At 42.0% G+C, this 23573-nt stretch overlaps 1 protein-coding gene across 1 annotated transcript in view; it reads left to right on the top strand.

Annotated features, from left to right (window-relative positions):
* MACO1 (macoilin 1) overlaps positions 1–23573 on the top strand; it is a 63382-nt gene that overhangs the window by 13604 nt on the left and 26205 nt on the right. Inside the window, exons 2-6 of the mRNA XM_019461846.2 lie at positions 2205–2346; positions 4109–4235; positions 8876–8999; positions 10348–10526; positions 11919–12420. Of these exons, the coding sequence (XP_019317391.1) occupies positions 2205–2346; positions 4109–4235; positions 8876–8999; positions 10348–10526; positions 11919–12420 (1074 nt within the window). The remainder of the gene's footprint in view (positions 1–2204; positions 2347–4108; positions 4236–8875; positions 9000–10347; positions 10527–11918; positions 12421–23573) is intronic.

Genomic DNA, 23573 nt, shown 5'->3' with positions numbered 1-23573 from the left:
AATAAAATATGTCTTGCTCTCCACTGGATCAGTGATAGATTTGTTGAGTGAGAATGGGGCCCCCATCGTCACCCGGCTAATATTGAGTCTAGGGAGATGAAACTAAAAGGTGGGACTTAGAATACAAGCCTGTTTTCTGGTTTGCCTTGGGTTCCTTGATTCTATTGCAGACCTCTTGATCGAAACCTATCATCAGAGCCCTAAGAGGTTCTATCAAGAGTTAGTATTAGAGGGGCGCCTGGGTGGCTCAGTCAGTTAAGTGGCCGACTTCGGCTCAGGTCATGATCTCTCGGCCGGGAGTTCGAGCCCCACGTCAGGCTCTGTGCTGACAGCTCAGAGCCTGGAGCCTGTTTCAGATTCTGTGTCTCCCTCTCTCTGACCCTCCCCCGTTCATACTCTGTCTCTCTCTGTCTCAAAAATAAGTAAACGTTAAAAAAAAAAAAAAAAAAAAGAGTTAGTATTAGAAATTGCCCCTAGTTGCAAATTATGCATCATTTTGCTCCTGTATCATTGAGGGTCATACATGTCTGTTCTTGACATCTTTTTACCCTTGTGACTTGAGAGGGCACAGAAACAATCCTCAGTGCTGGATCCTGTTTTTGTTGCCCCCCCGCCCCCAAGTTTCTAAGGTTTTTTTGCAGCTTATTTTAATATATTTCAAAATGATTTATTGAAGTCTTGGTTTTGGTGGTGGTGGTATATATTCAAACAGCTAATGTAATCGTATCAGTATTGGAATATTTGTAGCACAAAGCAGCACGCAAGTTCTAGCCCAAGTCAAAGTGAGTGTTAGGTATTTTCAATCTATCTTACAAAAACCTTTTTTTTTTTTTTTTAATTTTTTTAACGTTTTTATTTATTTTTGAGACAGAGAGAGACAGAGCATGAACAGGGGAGGGTCAGAGAGAGAGGGAGACACAGAATCTGAAACAGGCTCCAGGCTCTGAGCCGTCAGCACAAAGCCCAACGTGGGGCTCGAACTCACGGACCGTGAGATCATGACCTGAGCCGAAGTCAGACGCTCAACCGACCGAGCCACCCAGGCACCCCATTTTTTTTTTTTTTTTTTTTTTTTTTAATGCCTAGCCTTAGCCTGCTCCAGAATTGACTAGGTTAGGGACATAGAATTAGGCGCTTATTAAATAATAAGGGGCTTATTAATCTGAAGGCTACTCTCACCTACTATACAACTCATGAACTGGAAGAATGGACTTTGAGATTTTAATCCATTTCCTTGTTTTGAGCTACTGGAGTGGTTAAATATGTGTTCTGCCCAGTTTATCAAAGTGTGTTTCTATTTAACATATATCCAGAGGGAAATGGAAGCACATATTTGTATCTTAGCTAGAGCAAGGCTGAGATGCTTCAGGATTTTTTCTTTAGTGTACATTTTTCTAAGTTTATTTATTAATTTTGAGAGAGAGCGAGCGAGCCCAAGCAAGTGGGGGAGGGGCAGGGGAAGAGGAGAGAATCCCAAGCAGGCTCAGCACATCGGTGCAGAGCCTGACATGGGGCTCGAACCCACGAACCATGAGATCATGACCTGAGCCCGAGTCGGACACATAACCGACTGAGCCATCCAGGCACCTCTCTTTAAAGTACATTTTACATCCTTAGCAGTGATTGGCATCTGCTCCTGAAGTTCATTTCTTTCTGTTTAGGGAAGTCATTTGAGTTTTGTTTGGTTAATGCAGGTGAATAATACATAGAGAGGCAAGAGGAGAAAAGAGGGAAAAAGACAGAACCCTTCAAGCATGTAGGGATGTACATCAAGAATTTCAAAGACTCTTCAAGCAGCTGTAGAGGGGTGGGGAAACAGCAAATTTGAAGCCTTTCAACCGTGACATTTTCTTCTAATGAAGAATAGCCTGAAAGCTGTAATTTTGAGAGTGTTGCAGTATTTTGAAGTCAAATACTTAGCACATTTTTAAATAGTGGTGAGATTAAAAAAAATTTTTTTTATCTTAAATGGAATTAAGCACTTTTGGTCATCACCTTTCTTTGAGGGTTGTGGGTATCAGAGTGAACGCCAGAGCTGTTAAATATTAAATGGGTTCCAGCGACAACTCTTTTTTGTCCTTTTTCTCCATTGTTTTCATGGTATGTGAAGATATTTTTTTTGTCTCTTAAAAAAAAAGTGTGTTTTCTTTTTCTGTGCTTCCCAGATAACCTTGAATTAATTCTTTACTTTTATTACTTTGCAGTACGTTTTTATACCTGAAATTCCTGGTAGTGTGGGCACTGGTCCTCCTGGCCGATTTTGTCCTGGAGTTCAGATTTGAATACCTGTGGCCATTTTGGCTTTTCATCAGGAGCGTCTATGATTCCTTCAGATACCAGGGGCTGGTATGTTTATTAATACGTGTATTTCAAGTATAAGCGATTTAATTTTCTAAGAAAATCTTCAGTAACTGATGATAAAACTGTCTAAAGTACGTTTTATTAGCAGTCCTTAGGTGACTGTACTGAGCTAATAGGACCTATGGACTGAAACTGGCCTCTTAAGCCACTTTTGTCTAAACCCACAGATCAAATCGTCACATTCCCTGCCTCCTCTACCATTCTAGAGACAAGAAGAGAAGGGAAGACCTGGGGAGGGAAACAAAGTAATGAAGGAAACAATAATTACCTCGTCCTACTCCGAAGTATTTCTGGGGCCCCAATCACTGTGTTAGTGATTGGGTTAGAGTTAGAACAGTGGTTCTCAAACTTTCTGGAGGTCTCAGGGCCCCATTACATTCTTAAATTGCTGAGGATTCCAAGCAACTTTTATTTATGTGGGTTAGATCTGTCCATATTTACTATATTAGAAATTAAAACTTTGAAAGCAAATTTAGATATTTGGTGATTCACTTGAAAATAGTAACAAGCCCATCACATGTTAACGCAAATTACATTTTTTAAATGAAAAATAACTATATTTTCCAAAACAAAAAAATGCGAAGATTGACTACATTTTTGCAAATCTCTTTAATGTCTGGCTTAATGGAAGACAGCTGCATTTTCATATCTGTTTCTGAACTCACTCGATTGCAATATTACATATCACGTAGCTTCTAGAAAAAAACCTTAGGCCTGAGTGAATGAGCGTGTAACAGGCAGATGACATCTTGGTATTGTCATGAAAATGATACTGACTTGCGAGACCCACTGAAAGGATCCAGGAATCCCCAAACTAGGTTTGTTTTGTTTTGCTTTGTTTTTTTACGTTTATTTATTTTTAGAGAGTGTGCGCACGTGTGCACATACCCTTGAGCTGGATAGAGGCTGAGAGGGAGGGAGGGAGGGAGAGAGAGAGAGAGAGAGAGAGAGAGAGAGAGAGAGAGAGAGAGAGAGAGAATCCCAAGCTCCGTGGAGCCTGATTCGGGGCTTGATATGGGTTCTATTTCAGGAACCATGAGATCATAACCTGAGCCCTTACCAAGTGTCAGACGCTTAACTGATTGGGTCGCCGAGGCATCCTCCCCACACAGCCCCAGGCTGTGGTTTGAAAACTACAGGTTTAGAACGAGGGCAAAGACCTGGGGTTGTTCCCTTGGTTGACCTGCAGTTCTCTTGTGTTCCATGACCACACCTTAAACCTGTAACTCTTCGACTTCGAAATCCAGAGCCTAGAAGAGATGGCTTTGAGCTCATGTCCTGTTGGTAATACATAATAGTGGTGTGTCCAGAGAAAGGTTGCATTATTAAAACCCTGAACATCAGCATAATTCTTACTACTGTGGTTCATTTGTGCTCCAACAGCCTCTTCTTTAAGAATGAGGCTCTTTAGGAATGTTTGATGAGGAGAGGAGCCTTTTCTGTGTTAAAATTCTGACTCTTTTAGGTGACCCACCTGTGGAGTCCAAATGAACTCACTGTGATCCAGCCTCAGTGTGGTCTGGTCCGGTTGTTCTTCATGATTTGAGGCCATAAATAGGATTACTCTTTAATGCTCAATTGACCTCTCCTTTTTATATGGTGGGTTTTCAGTGTTTAAAATGTCCTGTTGTCACTTGCTCTATAGCATGGCAGTTTCAGAGATCTTTGTCCAACATGCTTTTAATAACCTCTGTTTAAAAAAGTTCTAAGATGTGTTTTTAATTTTGTTTTGTTTTGTTTCCTTTAGGCCTTCTCAGTATTTTTTGTTTGTGTAGCATTCACGTCAAATATAATATGTCTGCTGTTCATCCCCATACAATGGCTTTTTTTTGCTGCTAGCACCTATGTGTGGGTTCAGTACGTATGGCACACAGGTAAGTCTTAATGGCTTCTTAACATGGATAGAAATCTTAGATTCAACTTTTTAAATGATTTCTTTGAATACATTACTTAGGGTTGGATTTAATGCGGACATTTTTTAAGTGGCCTTTTCCGAATAGATTACATCTTTAAAGTTTATTTCGTCTGTTTTTTCATTATTGAATGAAAAGTTTAAGCCTTTATGATTTGACATCTCAGTTGTAGGCATTTCAACGACCAATCCTCATTATGAAGATATTCTTGTGTGTGTGTGTGTGTGTGTGTGTGTGTGTGTGTGTGTGTGTGTATGTTGAAGTGATTTCTCTTTAGGTAGACTCGAAGACAGCCACGTTCCACATAGGAAAAATGTTCCCAGAGTTTCAGCTTTGAAAGGAGTGTCTGAGGTCATTGAGTTGAACCCTTGTTTGGTCTAACAATCCCCATAGCATCACTGACACTTAGTGGTTTAATCGCTGATTGAAAGCCTACAGTGACAAGGAACTCAGCTTTTGGGGCAGCTGTAATAGAAAGTTCTTCCTGACACTGACCCAGAATTTTCCTCCTGATATTTTTGACCCAGCACATCTTGACTGTTTGGGGGCTTGCTTATCTCACAGAGGACATAAAGAGGCTTTCCAAAGGGAAGTGCACAGAACTTTTTCTTCAGATTCGAGGGGCCTACAGACCATCCCCTTGAGCCCAAGCATTGCGTCCCTACATGAGAGCCACGCCGAATGAGTGTGGTCTCCCATCCACAGTTAACATTTCTTCAGAGATTTAACGTCTTCTCTCTCGAGTCTTCTTTTCTGTAGGCAGAACGTCTCTAGTTTCATCAGCTTTCCTTGTATGTTATCTGAACCACTTTCCCCATCATGACCTTAGCTCTTAGCGGGTCTCTTAACCGAAACGTGCTGTTTCAGGTGTGTTCTGCCTGGAGTGGAGCCACACAGTCACCTCCGTCCTTACAGCTGTACTTCTGCTGTCTCAAACTAAGATGAGGCCAGACATTCTCACATTCTTCCAGGCCACCGTGGCAGCCTGAGTCGGGGGCGTGGGGACGTGAGGACTGGCTCTCAGCGTGCTACGCTTTCAGTAAAGCTGCACGAAGCTTGATTCTTAGGCCCAGCTGCGGAACCTGTTAGGATTTTGATCCTGGAGGGAGTGCCAGCTCCTAAAAGCTCCCTGGAGCATTGTTCATCCTCTTCTCAGAGGTGCCAAGGGGATGATGTTGGCCCGTGTAGAAGGCACGGGTCAGCTCTGATATTTGAAGTATCCACTGTGAGCACGGTTTTCTCCATCTTTTAGCACTCTCTCATATCTGACTTGATTTATAAGCTAACATGACAGTTCCTTAGTCTGCTTTCCTCTAATTAAAGTGATTTTCTTCATACTTTAGTTTTTCCTTGTATTCCCTGGTCCCGGGTCTTGGTTCAAGTGAGTTGCCATTTACACTCGTCATTGTGTCTGGGTTGCAGTTTTTTCTTTGTCATATGAAGGTGAAGTAATCTAGATAATGTCTAGGGGAGCCTTCCAGCTCAATAATCTGTGACTTTGATGAACCGTAGTGATTTTCTAAATTACTTTAATAATGTCTTAGTAGTTGGGGAAAAAACTACCCCTGTAAACAGTTAATAGAACCTATTGGGCACGAGTTTGGTGGGGGACCACAGGGCAGCAGTGAAGCTAGGATCATAAGGGATACTGGCCTCCCTTTAGCCTGAGGCTCAGAAATGCATGTTGGAATAGCTAAGTTGTGAAGTAGGTTTTAATTTGGAATGATTAGTGCTCAAATAAACAAAAAAGCAAACTTTGTATTCTTATTGGGCCAGACAAGTACGAGTACAGTTTTTATAACACGGGATACATTTCTCTTGCCAACTTGTTAAAATTTAAAATTCTTTCTTAACTTTATTAGGAATAGTTGATGAAATTATATATTGCCACAAAAGAATGATGATATTATATCATAAACTTCTTTTCCTTGCTATTAAGAGGGAAAAAAACACCATACAAAACTGTGTGTACAATAGGACTCTTTCACTTGTTCAAAAATATTTTCATGATTTTATTATTTGACAAGTATAGAAATATAGATATTTTGTCCAAAATGTTCCATTTTTTTCTGTAATGTGCATATTATGTGTATGATAACTTTAGACATTAATATAAGAAATTAAATATAAATTTTTTAAAAAGCTTATTTGTTTTTGAGAGAGTGCAGTGGGGGAGGGGCAGAGAGAGGGGGGACAGAGGGTCAGAAGGGGGCTCTGTGCTGACAGCAGCAAGCCCAACCCAGGGCTCAAACTCACCAACCGTGAGATCACGACCTGAGCCGAAGTCTGACGCTCAACCAACTGAGCCACCCAGGCGTCCCAGGAATATAAATTGTTGAAAATGTATTTTGAAAAGAATTTGTGAAAATGCCCCATCTTTTATAGGTTAAATCTATAAGAATGGTTGAGGCCATTAGCTGCCTTGACAGGACTTTGAGTGTCTCTTGCCTCACACACTAGGTCTAAGGGGATTTAGGTTCTCCTTAGGAACAGACTCCGCATCATCTCGGTGATCTTGGACCCAATTTCTATAAACTCTGGGCCTTACTTTCTTCTTCAGTATAATAAGGAGCTTGGACTAAATGATCTTCTTTGTAGTTTCAAGATGCTATGATTTTTCTTTTTATTTCATCCCAAGATCCTTAGTAAGAAGACCTTAGGTTACTGATTTCCCTCCCCCCACCCATTCTGTCTTCTGTCACTCACTTGTCTTATACAGTCTCAAAGGTGCTCTTTTCCAGAGTTATTGGACCTCATGCCTGTGTAGTCCATCTTCATTAAAAAAATCCCATTATTAATCATGTCTTCACATAGATAGTCCCAGCTTGCAGATTTTGATTGTAAAAATCAGTGAAAATTACCCCATTATTTGTATCTTACTTACTCTACTGCAAGCTGCTTTTTCCTCCCTTGAAACTTGTTTTTAGTTACAAAAGGAATATAAGCTTATAGTCAAGAAAAACAATTTGTAGAACAGAACTTAAATGTCAGAAACATTTCGTTTAGCTTTTTTTTTTTTTAAGTTTATTTATTTTTGAGAGAGAGACAGAGCAAGCGAGGGAGGGGCAGAGAGAGAGGGAGACAGAATCCCAGGCAGGCTCCATACTGTCAGCACAGAGCCGGATGCAGGGCTCAAACCCACAAACCGTGAGATCATGACCCGAGCTGAAATCAAGAGTCAGAGGCTTAACCAACTGAGCCACCCAGGTGCCCCTTAAATGTCAGAAACATTTCTTTATGTTATAACTCATTCTTAAGAATTTATTTTTTACGTATCATTTCATGTTAGTACAGATCTTCATTCTTTTGAAAAGCTGTATCATATACATTATACACATTTATTATAAACAATTCTCTGTTGATAGGCATTTAAATTCTACATTTTTGCTATTGTGAATACGATAGTTTATATTCTTATATATTTATTCCGGGGAGTTTTAAAATATTTCTGTAGGGTAGATTCCCAGAATTGGAATTTCTGGGTCAAAGGTATAATATTTTAAGTTTAATTATACTAACCAAACGGCTTTCTAAAACTTGTTGCCTCAATTTATATTTTTGTCAAGTATGAGAATGAACCCTTTGGCTTACCCTCCCTGTGTTATTGCTTGTCTTTAAAATTTTTGCTTATCTAGTAGAGTGAAAAATGGAATCTAATTTTTAAAACATTTGTATCTCCCTAATCAGTAGTAGTGAAGTTGAGCATCTTTTCATATGTTTTTTAGCCATCTATATTTTTCTTTTATAAGTTGCAAATTCTTTTCTTCAGTTGCCTTTTTATTGATTTGTAGGAGCTCTTTGTAAAGTAGGGCTGTGACTCTTTTCGTTTACATATTGTAAATATTTTTTGCCAGAATGTTTGTCTTTTATTTTTGTCTATGATTCCATTGCATCTTTTGTCATATAAAAGCTTTCAGTTTGGGTCAGATTTCTTTTTAATTAGATCGAAAGTCTTTTTAAAATTTTTTTAATGTTTATTTATTTTTGAAAAAGAGAGAGAGACAAAGTGTGAGCAGGGGAGGGGCAGAGATAGAGGGAGACACAGAATCCGAAGCAGGCTCCAGGCTCTGAGCTGTCAGCACAGAGCCTGACTCAGGGCCTGAACTCAGGAACCACGAGATCATCATCTGAGTGTAAGTCGGGCGCTCAACTGACTGAGCCACCCAGACACCCCTAATTAGTTTGAAAGTTTTAATGAAAGTTACTGTAGTTAAGAGAGCAAAGTGATGGTTGCCGGAGGAAAGGAGCGTAGGGGGATGGGCAAAATGGATGAAGGGAAGTGGAAGGTACAGGGTTACAGTTTTGGAATGAGTAAGTCATGGGCATAAAAGGCACAGCATAGGGAATACAGCGAATGACATCATAATAACGTTGTGTGGTGACAAATGGTAGCTACACTTGTGGTAAGCATAACATTACATCTAGAGAAATCGAATCACTATGTCGTACCCATGAAACTAATGTAACGTTGTATGTCAGCTAAACTCAAAAAAGAAAAAAGAAAAAGAAAGTTACTGTAATTGAACTCGTGTCCCAAACAACCCATCTGTTATGTTAGTTTAATGTATCGCTGATGCTTGTCTCTCTGCTGTTTCCCACAGAAAGGGGAGTGTGTTTGCCCACGGTGTCCCTCTGGATACTCTTTGTTTATATTGAAGCAGCGATTAGATTTAAAGATCTCAAAAATTTTCATGTAGACCTTTGTCGTCCCTTTGCTGCTCATTGGTGAGTATTATGTGTATTTTTAGTCTCTAATTTAGTTCAGTGTTTTCAGTGTAGAATGGTAAGTGCCATTATCAATTTTTTCTTAGAGATTTTACACGAACCCGAAGACAACATAATATGGCAGTAAAGAGCGTGGGCCCTCCTTTCAGGCAGATGAGTATTCGAGCCCCACTTCTTTCCCCTGATAGCATTGTCACCTTGGACATGTCACCGGCTCTAAGCCTTAGCCCTCTCACCTGTATATTGGGGACCTATCTTGTGGAGTCATGGGAAAGATGAAATGAGGGGATATATGTATTTAACTTAATTTCAAGCACATAGGTGTCCGATAAATGTTACCTATTTTTATCTTAATCAGATAGTGATTCCAAAATGTCTTGATGAAAGAGATGGCTCTCTCATGAAATTTAAATGAACTGACTTAATTTTTGCTAGTATTTATGACAAACCAAAATCAACAGGAATCAAGATATCGTTTCCAATATTTTAAAGTCTTTTCACAAGCAAGTGCATTAAATAAACTTGGTCAATAAAACTTGTCACTTTAAATTTGTAGTGAGAGCACATTTAGACTAATTATAATTTATAAGTTTGAATGTTAATGAGACTTAATATGAGTTTTGACAGTGTTTGCAGAAGCTTTGAAATGATATTAGACAGACTGATGAGTCAAATGAAAATATTTCAGCTTTTTATCCCAGAGGTTGTAAGTACAGCTGGTTTAATTTGGTGGTACAAACCAAATGTTGGCACCGGTAATATCAATACTTATTTATGTATTTATTTTTTAAATGTTTATTTATTTATTTTGAGAGGGAGAGAGTGCAGGAGGGGGAGGGGCAGAGAGAGAGGGAGAGAGAGAATCTCAAGCAGGCTCCACGCTGTCAGCACGCAGCCCAGTGCGGGGCTCGATCCCACGAACCGTGGGATCATGACCTGAGCCGAAATCAAGAGTCAGCGCTTAACTGACTGAGCCCCTCACTCAGGCGCCCCCAGGTGCCTAAGTTCTAAAAATGCACAAGGGAGTTCAGTGTTAATCAAAGACATTAGCAACTGTATCCAGCAGTCACTGGGGTAAAGTTCTTGAGTTGGTTTGAAGAATGTCAGAGTCTGGTGAGCAGCCTCTTACGGTGTAGCAGTCCCTCTGTTCCCTGGGGGTTTGCTCCACGTGCCCGCTGCCTGTCACTTCCACAGCAGACATCACATATATTTATGTGTACTAAATGCTCCACTGCCATCATCATCTAGAATGTATTTCTTAATTTCAGTCGTAGGTGTCCTCGTGTGCTTGATGCGTGTGTGGTTTGTGTTTCACTGGCAATTACTGGCTAGGTTTTTGTCTTTCTAGCATTGGGTACCCCGTGGTGACTTTGGGCTTTGGCTTCAAAAGTTACGTAAGCTACAAAATGCGGTTAAGGAAGCAAAAGGAAGTGCAGAAAGAGAACGAATTTTACATGCAGCTTCTTCAACAAGCCCTCCCCCCGGAGCAACAGATGCTCCAGAAGCAAGAAAAAGAAGCCGAGGAAGGTAGGTCTTTACCCTAAAGCTGTGTTGGCTCAGTAGATTAGTCATTATTTTGTCTATCAGTAGATTTCTTTTTTGGCCCTGGAAAAGTTGGTAGGACTTTGGAAGATTACCAAGGATTTTCCTGTTTTCTGGTGTTCCCCTTCAGGGCCATTGCTTTGTTTGATCATGAAATACAGGGCGTGGATGCTTTCTAGCTAGAAGCTGAAGACCATGTGCTTCAAATATGTTTATTTTATTTTATTATTTTTATAGCGTATTTTCCATTTCAACCTTTTATTTGTTACAAATATTTAAAAATGTTTATTCTCAGTAGCAACATAGCATATATAACTATGTGAGTTTATAATTGAAGCAAGCCAAGAACCAAAGTATAAGCAAGATCGCGATGTGGACATAAATAGTTGTTTTTTAAGTTAAAATTCTTCTGAATAGAGCAAAAGTGGTTCGGCCCCATTCTAAATGGTTCCTATAATGCAGTGCGGCTCTTAAAGTGAGCAGTTGCTAGTAAGACCACTCTAATGAGCACGTATCTAATTCAGTAGATGAATTGACAACAATACTAGTTTTCTTTGAAGGTTGGAAGTTTGGAGTCATGTTTTTAGTTGAAATATACCAATCTCACTCTCTGCTATAGTGCAGAAGGATCTCTTCAAGTAGACTTGGACAGACTGGAATGTGTAGGCCTCATACGGAAAATTCTTTTCGAGTGCCCTACTAAATGTCATAGACTTATCACCTCATTGCTAGAGTCAAGAAAAACATAGATGCCCCATATCCTGACCTCATACCTCTCCTTTTGTTTCATTTAATCACTTTCTTTTCAGTAAAGCTATTAACAGTTTGCTTAGCCTGTTTTAAAAGATGGTCTCTTAAGAGTCTGACCTGCCTGTGTCCTCTCATCCCAGGGACAGACAAGTTTGATTTGATAAATTAAGTATGACTTAACTGTAAAATCCTCATCTTCTTTTCAAGGCCCAAACTAGAATGGCTTGGTGTTTATAAATGATAGTGATTTTCCATAAACGATAGTTTTTTAAGTTTATTTATTTATTTAGAGAGAGAGAGAGAGAGGGAGAGAATCCCAAGCAGGCTCCACGCTGTCAGCACAGAGCCCGACGTGGGGCTCAAACCCATGAACCATGAGATCATGGCCTGAGCTGAAATCAAGAGTTGGATGCTTAACCTTAACCCTAGGCACCCCATGGATTTGCTTGCGCAAGTTAGCATGATGTGGTGTGGCTATTATTGCTTCTAAATGAGTTTGTAAACTGATGGAGTAAGTTTCTAAGCATAGATAATGCAGTTTGTTGACTCTGTCTGTGCTGTGTTTTTATACAACTAAATGTTCCGGTGTGGGTTTTTTTGTTTGTTGGTTTGTTTTTGGTATTGTAGCAGCCAAAGGATTGCCTGATATGGATTCCTCGATCCTTATACACCACAACGGAGGTATTCCAGCCAACAAAAAACTCTCCACCACTTTGCCAGAGATAGAATACCGAGAAAAAGGGAAAGAAAAGGACAAGGATGCCAAAAAACACAACCTTGGAATAAATAACAACAATATTCTACAACCTGTAGACTCGAAAATACAAGAAATTGAGTATATGGAAAACCATATCAATAGTAAAAGATTAAATAATGATCTTGTGGGAAGTACAGAAAATCTCTTGAAAGAGGACTCATGCACTGCTTCCTCAAAAAATTACAAAAATGCCAGTGGAGTTGTGAACTCCTCACCTCGCAGTCATAGCGCCACAAATGGGAGCATTCCTTCCTCATCTAGTAAAAACGAGAAGAAGCAAAAATGCACTAGCAAGAGCCCAAGTGCTCACAAGGACTTAATGGAAAACTGTATTCCTAATAACCAGCTAAGCAAGCCAGACGCACTGGTGAGGTAAGTGTGCGTGCTGTGTCCTTCGACCACTTTTCCAGGAAACCCAACTTAAGTCTGGAAAAACAGACCCTTCCATATGGGCCTGTGGGAATTGGTGACCAGATACTGTGGCTTTTAACCCGGCGGTATTTGAAGTGTTTATTTCACATGAGTTTGCTGGTCACCTAGTGCCGTTGTCCTGAAGCATTGATTCGGGCCCTTTTGAGTGTTCTGAGTAAGAGGTGACAGTGTTCTCTTTGCACATGTGACCAAATTTACCCGTAACTCGATTCTTGCAGTGGTTTTGAGAGACAGATCTGTGGTCCTGGTCTTGCTCTGTTTGCATATCCAAAGTTCTTGTGGCATAGACACAAGACGAAGAGTTTGTGTCCTGTTCGCACATGTCCCTCTGTCAGACTGGATCCAACAGGCGGGGTGGGGTGGGGTGGGGTGGGTGCGGAGAAAGTTGACCTTACCACCTTGTGCTTGTTTTTGCTTGTTTTGGTTAATTCCACTTAAAACGTGGATTATGCCCCCAGATAACTCTGGGGAAATCAAGTTTGAAAGGTAATCTCTAAACATCCCACAGGTAAATACAATGTTAAACTTCAATTTTAATCACAAATGTTCCTTTTCCCATCTTTAAGTAAGATAATAACATCGTTGTATTACCTTGACTGTCTCAGCCGTAAGTCTGCTGTGTTTTATATATTTTCTAAAATACACATATGTTCTTTTTACCTCGTATCTTTTCGATTTGGAAACTGGGATCTGAACGGGACCTTTTTTTTAAGATTTTTAAAAAATGTTTATTATTTATATTTGAGAGAGAGAGACAGACAGACTGCAAGCAGAGGGGGGGCAGAGAGAGAGGGAGACACAGAATCCGAAGCAGGCTCCGGGCTCCGAGCTGTCAGCACAGAGCCTGACGCAGAGCTCGAACCCACAAACCGTGAGATCATGACCTGAGCCGAAGCCAGTCGCTCAGCTGACTGAGCCACCCAGGCGCTCCTGAACTGGAGCTTTTTTCATGTGTAACTCAAGAGGACGGTTATAACTCCCTGCCTCCACTAAGTCATCTTCCATTCCTCTTCCTTTGGCTTAATTAAGAGCAGACAATTTCTTCTAGGAGGGAAGCTTTCCAGTGTTATACATTATATAAAATAGATTATTAATTTGTCTTACTTTTCTGACTGGCAGTTAGATTAAGAGAAATATATGTGGGTTCTGCTGCTAAAGGCTCTAGAGGTTTCCTAGCCCCCAGCCACCTTTAGAAGCATACCATGCTGTTGATGATGTCAGGCCAGCATCCACATCTGTTTGTTGCAACATTCTGCCCATGATGCCCTGCAGAGAAAACACTCAGCAGAGAACCCTCTTCCAGGGGCCCATGGGAGAAAGACCAATTAGTTAACCTTCTATTTCAAATCAAATGTCCCACAAATTTATTATATGCTGTAAATGAAATATGTGCCACAAGCTTTTTAACATCCTTTCTCCTATCCACGTAAGGTTTTTTTTGTGTTTTAATGTTTGTTTATTTTTGAGAGCTAGAGAGAGCATAGGTAGGAGAGGGGCAGAGAGAGAGGGAGACACAGAATCCGAAGCAGGCTCCGGGCTCTGAGCTGTCAGCACAGAGCCCGACACGGGGCCCGAGCTCACGAACAATGAGATCATGACGCAAGCTGAAGTCAGACTCTTACCGACTGAGCCACCCAGGTGCCCCTCCTATTCACTTTAAAGAATAGCAGTCAAGTCAAAACAGTTTTCCGCTGTTGGGTATTACAGAAACAGCAGATAAGACTCAGTCTTGTGATACCATCTCACTTGGGCCCCAGCTGTAATGTTGATTGACTCTGCCACCTAATCTGCCTCTAGCAAAGAAGTTCAAGGACTCAGATGGCCAGTCTTCCTTCTGTGGGTCCGGTGCCCCCATGCCTCCTCCTGGGTGGTATGGCTCTTCCTGTGGTCACTAATGTGTACTCTGATGTGCCTTGATCTGAAGGGCCCCAGAATATTATTACCCTGTTTTAGGGAATACCTGCTGTCAAATACATAAATAGGAAATACTATATTTAAAATGTTTTATAAGCTTCTGTAGGATTATTTTCAATGTCTAATGTATTACAAAGAATAAGGACACTTTGTGAATATCAACAGGGGAGAAACCTAAATAAATTATGGTCCATCCATTTGATGGACTTTCTTTTTTTAATGTTTATTTATCTTTGAGAAAGAGAGCAGAGAGAGAGAGGGGAGAGAGAATCCCAAGCCGACTCCACACTGCCAGGGTAGAGCCTGACACGGGGCTCGAACTCATGGACCATGAGATCATGACCTGAGCTGAAACCAAGAGTCAGACTGAGTCACCCTTTCTGATGAATTTTTAATATAGACATTACAAAATCATATTTTTGAGCCATATTAAACAATATAGGGAAGTGCTCCTGACACAATATTTAATGAAGAAAGTAGAAAGCAGTTTTATGAAAAGCATCTTTTTTTCTCATATACACAAAAATGATTCGAAGGGGAAGGAACTAAAATGATAGCAATAATTATTGCCTCATGATAGTATTGGGGCTTTAGTTTTTCTTTTTACTTTCATGCATTTTCAAATTTTCCAAGACGAACAACAATAGAAGTTTATAAACAGAAGCTATCTGAGCACATTACTCAGCTTGGTTGTAGGAGGCCTTATCACATTTCCTCTCGTCCTTCTTGGCCATCTCCCATTTCCTCTTGTTTGACTTCATGTATGCTTTGGTGAATATTAGTAAGACTATAATTGACCCAAACCTGACGTGCTCGAGTTGTTAACTAGACAGTGGGGTTGTATCTTAAGATGGAGAGGGGCTGGATTCAGGGGCCCGTAAGGCTCCTTCTGATGTAAACGTACTGGGCTGACAGCCTATATGGGAGCCCTGGGCTACAGCAGACAGGCTTCTGGTTGTGCACAAGCCAGGCTGGCTGGAGGGAGAAGACTGATCTCCCGCTTCCTGTTTAAAAAAAAAAATTTTTTTTTAAATCTTTTGGAAAACCAGTACTGTAATACAATGGTAAGTTAATTGCAAAACATTCCACAGCTCGCCTGTCTCAGCATCATGATTGAGAGCTGTTCTATTTGAGGAACCGGTACTGTGACTTGGGGGAAAAATTCATTAGGACACCCCTTTCAAAGAGAATTCTTGTAGGTCCTTGTGGCTGTGAAAAGGGTTGATGGCCACTCCTTGTTGGAAGGAGCAAGTAGTCCTTCAGGTCTTTTCTCTGTCCCTCTCAGCCCCACGCACGCTCCCCCCCTGTGCGCTGTATTCCACAGGTTGGCGAATGACTGCGCCCAGGCCAAATCTGGCCCACTGCCTGTTTTTGTAAAAAATAGTTTTATTGGAACACAGCCATGCCCGCTCATTCATTTACGTAGCGTCTGTGGCTGCTTTTGTGCCACAGTGGCAGTTGAGTAGCTGCGACAGAGAGACAGAGACCGTGTGGCCTACAAAGGCAAAGATATTAACGGTCCGGCCCTTTGCAGAAAAAATATGCTGATAGATGGCTACGGTTAGAGAATGTGCGGGAAGGTGGGGACTTGGGAAGAAGTGTTGCCTGTAAGATCCTTCCCAGGAAAAGTTTGGGAACGTGCGAAAGCCAGCCCAAAGTTTCTCTTCTCATTTGAAAAATACATCTTACAAAATGACTTGACTTCTGCCAGCTTGGTTTCTGAATCCTTTACCCAGGATATTTAGAAACAGTCTTATATTGTTGGTAGCCAAAATATTTAAATTCTGACCTGAGAAAAATTCTAGATAAAAACAGAAAATACAAGAAGGAAGATCAGTTATTTGTTTTTCTAATTTTTTAAAATGTTTATTTTTGAGAGAGAGAGAGAGAGAGAGAGACAAAGCGTTGGGGGGGGGGGGTTGGGGGGGAGGACAGGGAAAGACAGAGACCCAGAATCCCAAGCAAGCTCTAGGCTCTGAGCTGTTGGTACAGAGCCCGACGCAGTGCTTGAACCCACAAACCGTGAGATCATGACCTGAGCCGAAGTCAGACACTTAACCAACTGAGCCACCCAGGTGCCCCGAAGATCAGTTATTTTAACTAAGAGCTGGGTTAAAAGGAATGATGGAAATTAGAATGAGATCTGCTACATTTCTTCTAAAATCTGGTCAATTTTAAAACATTTTAAATGTGAAAAAATTACAGAAGATTTAGAGAAAAGGGAGAAATAGTCGCACCATGTGACACAAATCACTGTTAAAATTTTGTCGTATATTCTTTTCATCAACTAAACTTACCTAGTTGTGGCCATAGTGTTTGTGTAGTTTTCGTGTCCGGCTTCTTTCTCTTAAATTATATCTAAATCATTTTGCCAGTGCAGCCGAACCCTCTTTTTCCCTTGATGTGGAATATTCCATGGCAGTCTGTGAGATCACTCGGCAGCTGCTCTAAGATGGGGCAGGTCAGGGTGACAGTGGAGTGGCTCTCCTGCAGTTTCAGGGCCTGGGAGCGGGAGAGCCGGCAGCCGTGTGTGCGCTCGACACGAAGCTCCCGCTCAGATACAGCCCCAGACTGGAGGGTTCTTCTTCGCCACTCTCCCTTGTTTCCAGGTCAAGGGAGAGAATGCAAAACTCTGACTACAAAATGTAAAGTGATCGCTATTCTGTTGAAATGCTGAAACAAAAAAAAGGCTCCTCGGTTCACTTCCAGTCTATTTTTTTTTTCTTTGGTACCCAACACAGAAGATTCATCCCTTCTATTTTTAGTGCTTGTTCTTAATAAGATATCAACTTTGTCTCTAATGTAGTTGAGCCGTATCTGGTACAAAGAGTCACGAAGGAAAAGTCTCCGGGGTTTGCCTCGCAGAGCTGCATTTAACAAAACCGAGTCGGGTTTAGAATGGTGTTTATTTGTTGGAGCTGGAAGCGTTCTCAGGGGCGTCTAGACCAGCCTCCCCAACCCTGTCTTTTCGTCTGTGAAGTAGATGAGCCCTGGGAGAGTAGACGGCTAGTCTGAGTGACCAAGCTAGAGTGGCGGTGCCAGGGCCGGAACCCACGCTTCTTGACTTCTGCCTTTTTGGTTCTAACCATGCTGCTTTAAAAAGGTTTATCAGGGGCGCCTGGGTGGCTCAGTCGGTTAAGCGGCCAACTTCGGCTCAGGTCATGATTTCCCGGTCCGAGAGTTCGAGCCCCGCGTCGGGTTCTGTGCTGACAGCTCAGAGCCTGGAGCCTGTTTCGGATTCTGTGTCTCCCTCTCTCTCTGACCTTCCCCCGTTCATGCTCTGTCTCTCTCTGTCTCAAAAATGAATAAACGTTAAAAAAAAAATTAAAAAAAAAAGGTTTATCAACCTGCTTTATTTTTCTGCTTTATATTTTTCTTTCTGTGCTGTTATTCATTTTAAATATACATGCAAGCAAAGCTGGCTCGGTGACTGGCACCAGACCTAGATTTTAGGCTCTCGTGGCTAAAATCCGTGGAAGAAGTGCTTAGAACTTCAGAATTCATTTTTTATTAATTCATGAGTTATTCAGAATTCATTCATTTCCTTTTTTGTAGAGAGACGCTGTTCTAAGTGTTTTTCAAATTTTTGCTCTTGCCAAAGACACAAGGGTGTACTTAATCTCTGAGTGTAGAGGGGCCAGCCACTCATACCCTTGAAAGCTTACGAGGTCTCTGAGAATTCAACTCTGCTTAGGGCTAGCTTGGTTCAGACAGCCCAGAACCACCCAGCATGGAATTTGCCCTTTTGGGAGGGAGAATTCTGGAGTAGGCTTAACTGGTCACCTGGACAGCCAAGAGCCCTGAACTGGAAGACTTAAGCCCAGGGATGTAACCATCGACTTACCCTGAGGAGAGGCCACTAGCGAGTGACTTCCTGGAAGGCCTGGGATCCTGGGGTTGGGACACTGCCATGATAGTAAGTTCTGGAGAAAGTTTGAAGCCAGGGAGCCGGGGAGAGCCTTCTCTTTAGGGAAAAATGGGATCTGGGGAAAGTTATACTCTATTCAATACTCACTCTTTTATTCCTCTCTAAATTTATTTGGTTACTTTAGGCACACCAAAACGTAGTTACTTATAACTTAATTTGTTCACATAATTCTGCTTGTTAGGAGACTTGAGATCCTGGGGGTGGTGGTGGGGAGGGGAAAACTTTGTCAGGATTTTTCAGATAATCTCTAAGCAAGTGGTGACCCCGCCTCAGAGGGAAAGGAGGGAAGGGGATGGATAGAGAAGTACTTTAAAAAATTTAAAAAAAAATTTTTTTTAATGTTTACTTAGTTTTAAGAGGGTGTGAGCGGCTGAAAGAGAGGACCTGAGGATCTGAAGCGGGCTCTGCACTGATAGCAGAGAGCCCAGCGTGGGGCTTGAATCCACAAACCGTGAGATCATGACCTGAGCTGAAGTCAGACGCTCAACCGATTGGGCCGCCTGGGTAGCTCCGTCGGCTAAGTGTCCGACTTCAGCTCGGATCATGATCTCACAATTTGTGGGTTCAAGCCCCGCATCCGGCTCTGTGCTGACAGTTAGGAGCCTGGAGCCTTCTTCGGCTTCTGTGTCTCCTTCTCTCTCCACCCCTTCCCTGCTTGTGCTCTCTCAAAAATAAATCTTAAAAAAAAATAAAAAAAAAAAAAAAAGAAGAAATTTTAACTCGTTGGCTTACACTGAGGAGTATTTAACACTCAGCCCAAGGACTGACTTATATTACCAGACCTGGACCTTAGAGAAATATTTTTGGAACATATAGATTGATGACAACATGTTTTATTAAATAGGCTATATAATGTTCTAGTCCGTCAATGAGTGTATCGATTAGTATTATGTTTTAGCAGGCTGTGATGTGTTTGTGACTCCTCTCTTTCTGGTTTAAGCTCGGGGGTGGGGGCAGAATGTCATTGTTCTTCATTCCACTTTCTAGCACCTATAAGCCTTGTGTTTGTATTTATGATTTTAGGTTTCTCTTACAAAGGGGGACGAAGGTGGCCAAAGCTAAAACAGCCAGCTTTCCCCCTTGACCGGACTTGCTGGTGGCACAGATTGCCCAGATGTGACTTGTGACTGGCAGTTTACAATCTGTTGTACTTTAAAACATTTTTTTTTCTTTTTATTTCAGAGAGAGAGTGCGTGGGGCCGGGGGGTGGGGGCAGAGGGAGAGAGAAAGAGAATCCTAAGCAGGTTCCATGCTCAGTGTGGAGCCTGACGTGGGGCTTGATCCCGTGACCCTGGAATCATGACCTGAGCTGAAATCAAGAGTCAGACGCTCAACTGACAGAGCCACCCACATGCCTCTGTACTTCTGAATTTAATCTTGTCTTCCAAATACCAGCATTTGAGATTGTTGTAGAACCTCTGACTTACATAAGCCTTCTTAGTGTGGTCTTGCTCTGTGGGGAAAAACGACAGGAGACCGGTTTACAGGACTTCCCATTTTTCATTTCCCCGCATTTTGAGATGTCTATGCACAACTAAAAATTACATATCCTTTGAAAAGAAAGGGCCATGTTTTTAGATTCTGGTTTTTAATAATCAGTGGGTTCAGTATGACCTGGTGTGAATAACTGAAAAAGAGCTAAGCGAAGAGAGACTCCAAGAAACTCGTATTTTGTCACCTCAGAGAAGCTTTTCAAAGCAACAAGGAAAGTTAGGGGCAGATGCCATGTCCCAGAAGAACAAAGAGACGCCATTTCTTCTTACAACTGTCCGTCTTTCCCGTCCCTTGTAGGAAGCTGTCCGGGTGTTTGCCCATCTCAGGGTTAGAAGTGGGTGGGGCTGGCTCCTAGCTCCAGAGGCCAGGAAAGACAAGGAACTTGGTGGGTGGTTCCAAGTTGTAACAGAAAGTGAGGAAGCAGATTCAGTGCGTGGAACCCAAGATTGTAGGCACAAAGCCATAATACAGCCCAAAGCTGAGACCTGACCGTGGGGAAGAACTAAGAGCAGTGGATTCAGGAGGTAGAGCCTGTGAGCAGCCCCTTGGACAGGTGCCCCGGGGGGGATGGCACTTGTATGGACTAATCTAGCCCTCCCCCCCAAGGCCTGAAGAGTCCTCAGTGGGGAATCACAGGGGTTTGGGTGAGACAGGTTACAGAGGGTTCTCTTGAAAGGTGGAAACCCATCTTCAAAGCAAGTAATGGAAAGCCTCCAAGATTGATTGTTAAAGGGGAGGAAGTAGCAAAACATTGCATTTATGAGGCCATTATAAAATATGGGTGGGTATGGTTCTCAGATACACAGAAAATTACTTGAAATAACACATACCAGATGGTCAATTGTAGTTGATTGTAGGGGATATTTACTTTCTATTTACATTGTCTATTTCTGTGGAGTTTGAATTTTTACACGGGCTTGTTAATACCCAGAATAGAACCTAAGCTCAGTGAGGCCAGGGACCTCCTTTTCTCTTACCTGCCATGGTACACAGAGTAGATACTCAATAAATACCTGTTGAATGAGCATTCCCTTCGTGCAGAGAAAATGCTAGAAAGAGACGGGAGGAAGATGAGCCTCAGTCATCACAGTGCAGTGCAGTTCAAAGTTGAGTGGCAGTGTGGCTCCGAGAGGCTTTTGAAGTTAGAAAAGTTACATATTACATTAGACAGGCCAAGCACTGAACATTCAGTGTCCCACTGTTTGTTGCTCGTGAGTAGGTTGTTAACAAGCTTATTTCTAAAAAATAGAAATACTTTCCACTCTAAGCCCCTTTCCTTGGTATTTCCTAGGAAGTTTTGCAATTTAGTACTCTGTCAGTACTATTTTCTAAGGATATTCAGGGGGTTCAAGAATTTCTGGAAGTTACCAGGGACAAGGGGAGAAAACTCATCCAAGGGACTCCTCTCAAAAAAGCCATTTGCTCTGGCAGTGGGTCGGTTGTGCTTCAGGGCCAGGGAATCTAGGCACAAGCCACGCCTCGGCCAAGAACTTGGAGGAGATCTCAGTTTGCTGCTTATTCATCTCTCCTGGTGAGTCTTGCCCTCTCCCCTGCCAGCCCTGGCCATGCTCTTTGTCTGTGTGGTAGCTGGATAGGGAGCTCAGATCCCACGTTTCTGCTTCAAGGAAATCCCCCAGGTTAGAAAATGTGTTGAGTCGAGGCACCTGGGTGGCTCAGTCGGTTAATACGCTTTTGACTCTCGATTTCAGCTCAGGTCATGATCTCACGGTTTGTGCATTTGAGCCCCGTGTTGGGCTTTGCCCTGACAGCTTGGAGCCTGCTTGGAATATTCTCTCTCTCTCTCTGTCTCTCTCTGTCTCTCCTTCTCTCTCTCTCTCTTTCCCCCACCCACAAAATAAATAAACATTAAAAAAGAAAATGTGTTGACTGTTTATATATCATCTCTGGTGCTAGAGGGAGAATGATAACATTTGTTCTCTTTTGCATCTGAATACATTTTGCTGGGTGCCAGAAACAGTTTGCGGAAGAAAATCTGGGGCTTGGGCCCTGGGACTTTACCCCGGCTGCATCCCCTACGGGTGGCCCCTGCACACCGCAGAGCTAACAAACCGTGGCTGCAAAATGACTTGCTTGCTACCCTCCCCAGGGAGTGCTGGCTACCAAAGCAGACCTTTGTGCTTCTGTAGGTACACAGAGTAGTTTATTTGTAACAGTATTATTTCTAGCCCAGAGGTAGAATTTAGTAAAACTGTGAAATTTTAGAATAAAGATGATGCAAACTGGGCAGTTAGAGGTTCCAGCTAGATTAAATATGTCGAATTTAGCGGCTGCCGAATTATTTGGAAATGGTTAAGTGGAAAAAATAAGTAGTAGAGCCATAGTTCTATTTAGTAAATTTGGTGTGTGTGTTTTCTGTCTCTGTGGGAAAATGTTTTTGATTCATGTTTGTGTAGCATTGCCTCTGAGCAGACATGACTTATTTCCACTTTCTGCCATGCTCATAATATTTACGGTACCTATAGGTTTTATTTGGTTGGCTCTGTTTACATTAATCCACAGTATAGTTTGAGTTGATTTTAAGCACCGCAGTTATTTAAAACTATCATATCCTGAGATATAAATGTGGTACTAGGAGCATGATAATTTTATACTGAAACAGGGCTAGTGTGTGACTTGAAAACCATGTAGCTCGGGAGAAACTCGGCATCAGTGACTTTAAGCCACCAATTTGCCTACTGCCTTCACATCCAGGGAACCAAAGAAGATAATTATGTTGTACAGATAAATAAATTACGAAGTGACACCAATTATTTGCTGTAGGGAGTCCACACTGGAAATATTTTTCTGTTGAGTACTAAGAGTTTATTCTAACAAAACCGGGATTTCTAGCTCGACAATTGGAAAGTTTCCCTCCCTAGAATTCAGAAGGAACTACTATAAAACTTTGTGTTAAATTCTGAGTCAGTACCCCTGCTGGCACATAATGAATTGAGATTTCCAGCTAAGGGGATTAGTGGTGGATTCCCTGAAGGGGACGTACTCCAAGGAAAAGGAACTATATTCTTTAAATGTTACTCACGCCATCATTTAGAAACTAGCTATTTGAATCCTTTGACAGCCAGTGTGGGCACACTTCAATCTTTGCAAACGTCTGAGACCTTTTTTCCAGCCAGCTGGGCCTCTCGGGGTTAGAATAAGTTTTGGTTTCTCTTTTATGGGAAGAATGACAGCTCTTCTCTCTCATAAGGTGCATTTCACAGCTCCCTTGGCCCAGTGTTGTTCCAGGCTTGAAAAAGAAACAGAGTAATGGACTGGAAAAGACGGTTGCCCTTCCTCTCCCCCTGGCCCTAGAGCTGGGAGCAGGACAGGGCACAGCACAGGCTGGGGTTGGCACCATTTGCCTTCGCTACTGCGCCTGGCCCCTGGGAGTCAGGATGCACGTACCCTTCCTGCGGGACAGCTGATTGTCACCATGGGGGACTGCACGTTCCCTTCCTGCGGGACAGCCGATTGTTGCTGTGGGGGATTGCAGGCCTGGTGTTGCTAAATCTTCTGAGATTTTGAAGAGATGCCAAAGATAGATATCTATGTCAAATCTCCCAGTTTTGAAGTCAGGGAGGGTCAAACAAAACATGTTTATGGGCCAGATTGGCTTACCAGTTTGCAGCCTCTGCACCTGACCCTTCCTGTTATTCTTGTATTTTGTTCCCTCCCACCCCTCTGGCCCTACCAATCAAAACTTGACTCCTATAGGAAGGATTTTTCTGTTACGGAGTATCTGGTAAATCCCGTGAAC

Source organism: Panthera pardus, unplaced genomic scaffold (genome assembly GCF_024362965.1).
Source record: "Panthera pardus isolate Hobbes unplaced genomic scaffold, ASM2436296v1 HiC_scaffold_11, whole genome shotgun sequence".
Classification (NCBI taxonomy): domain Eukaryota; kingdom Metazoa; phylum Chordata; class Mammalia; order Carnivora; family Felidae; genus Panthera; species Panthera pardus.
The sequence above is the reverse complement of the archived record's forward strand: the minus strand, read 5'-3'. Positions and strand labels throughout refer to the sequence as shown.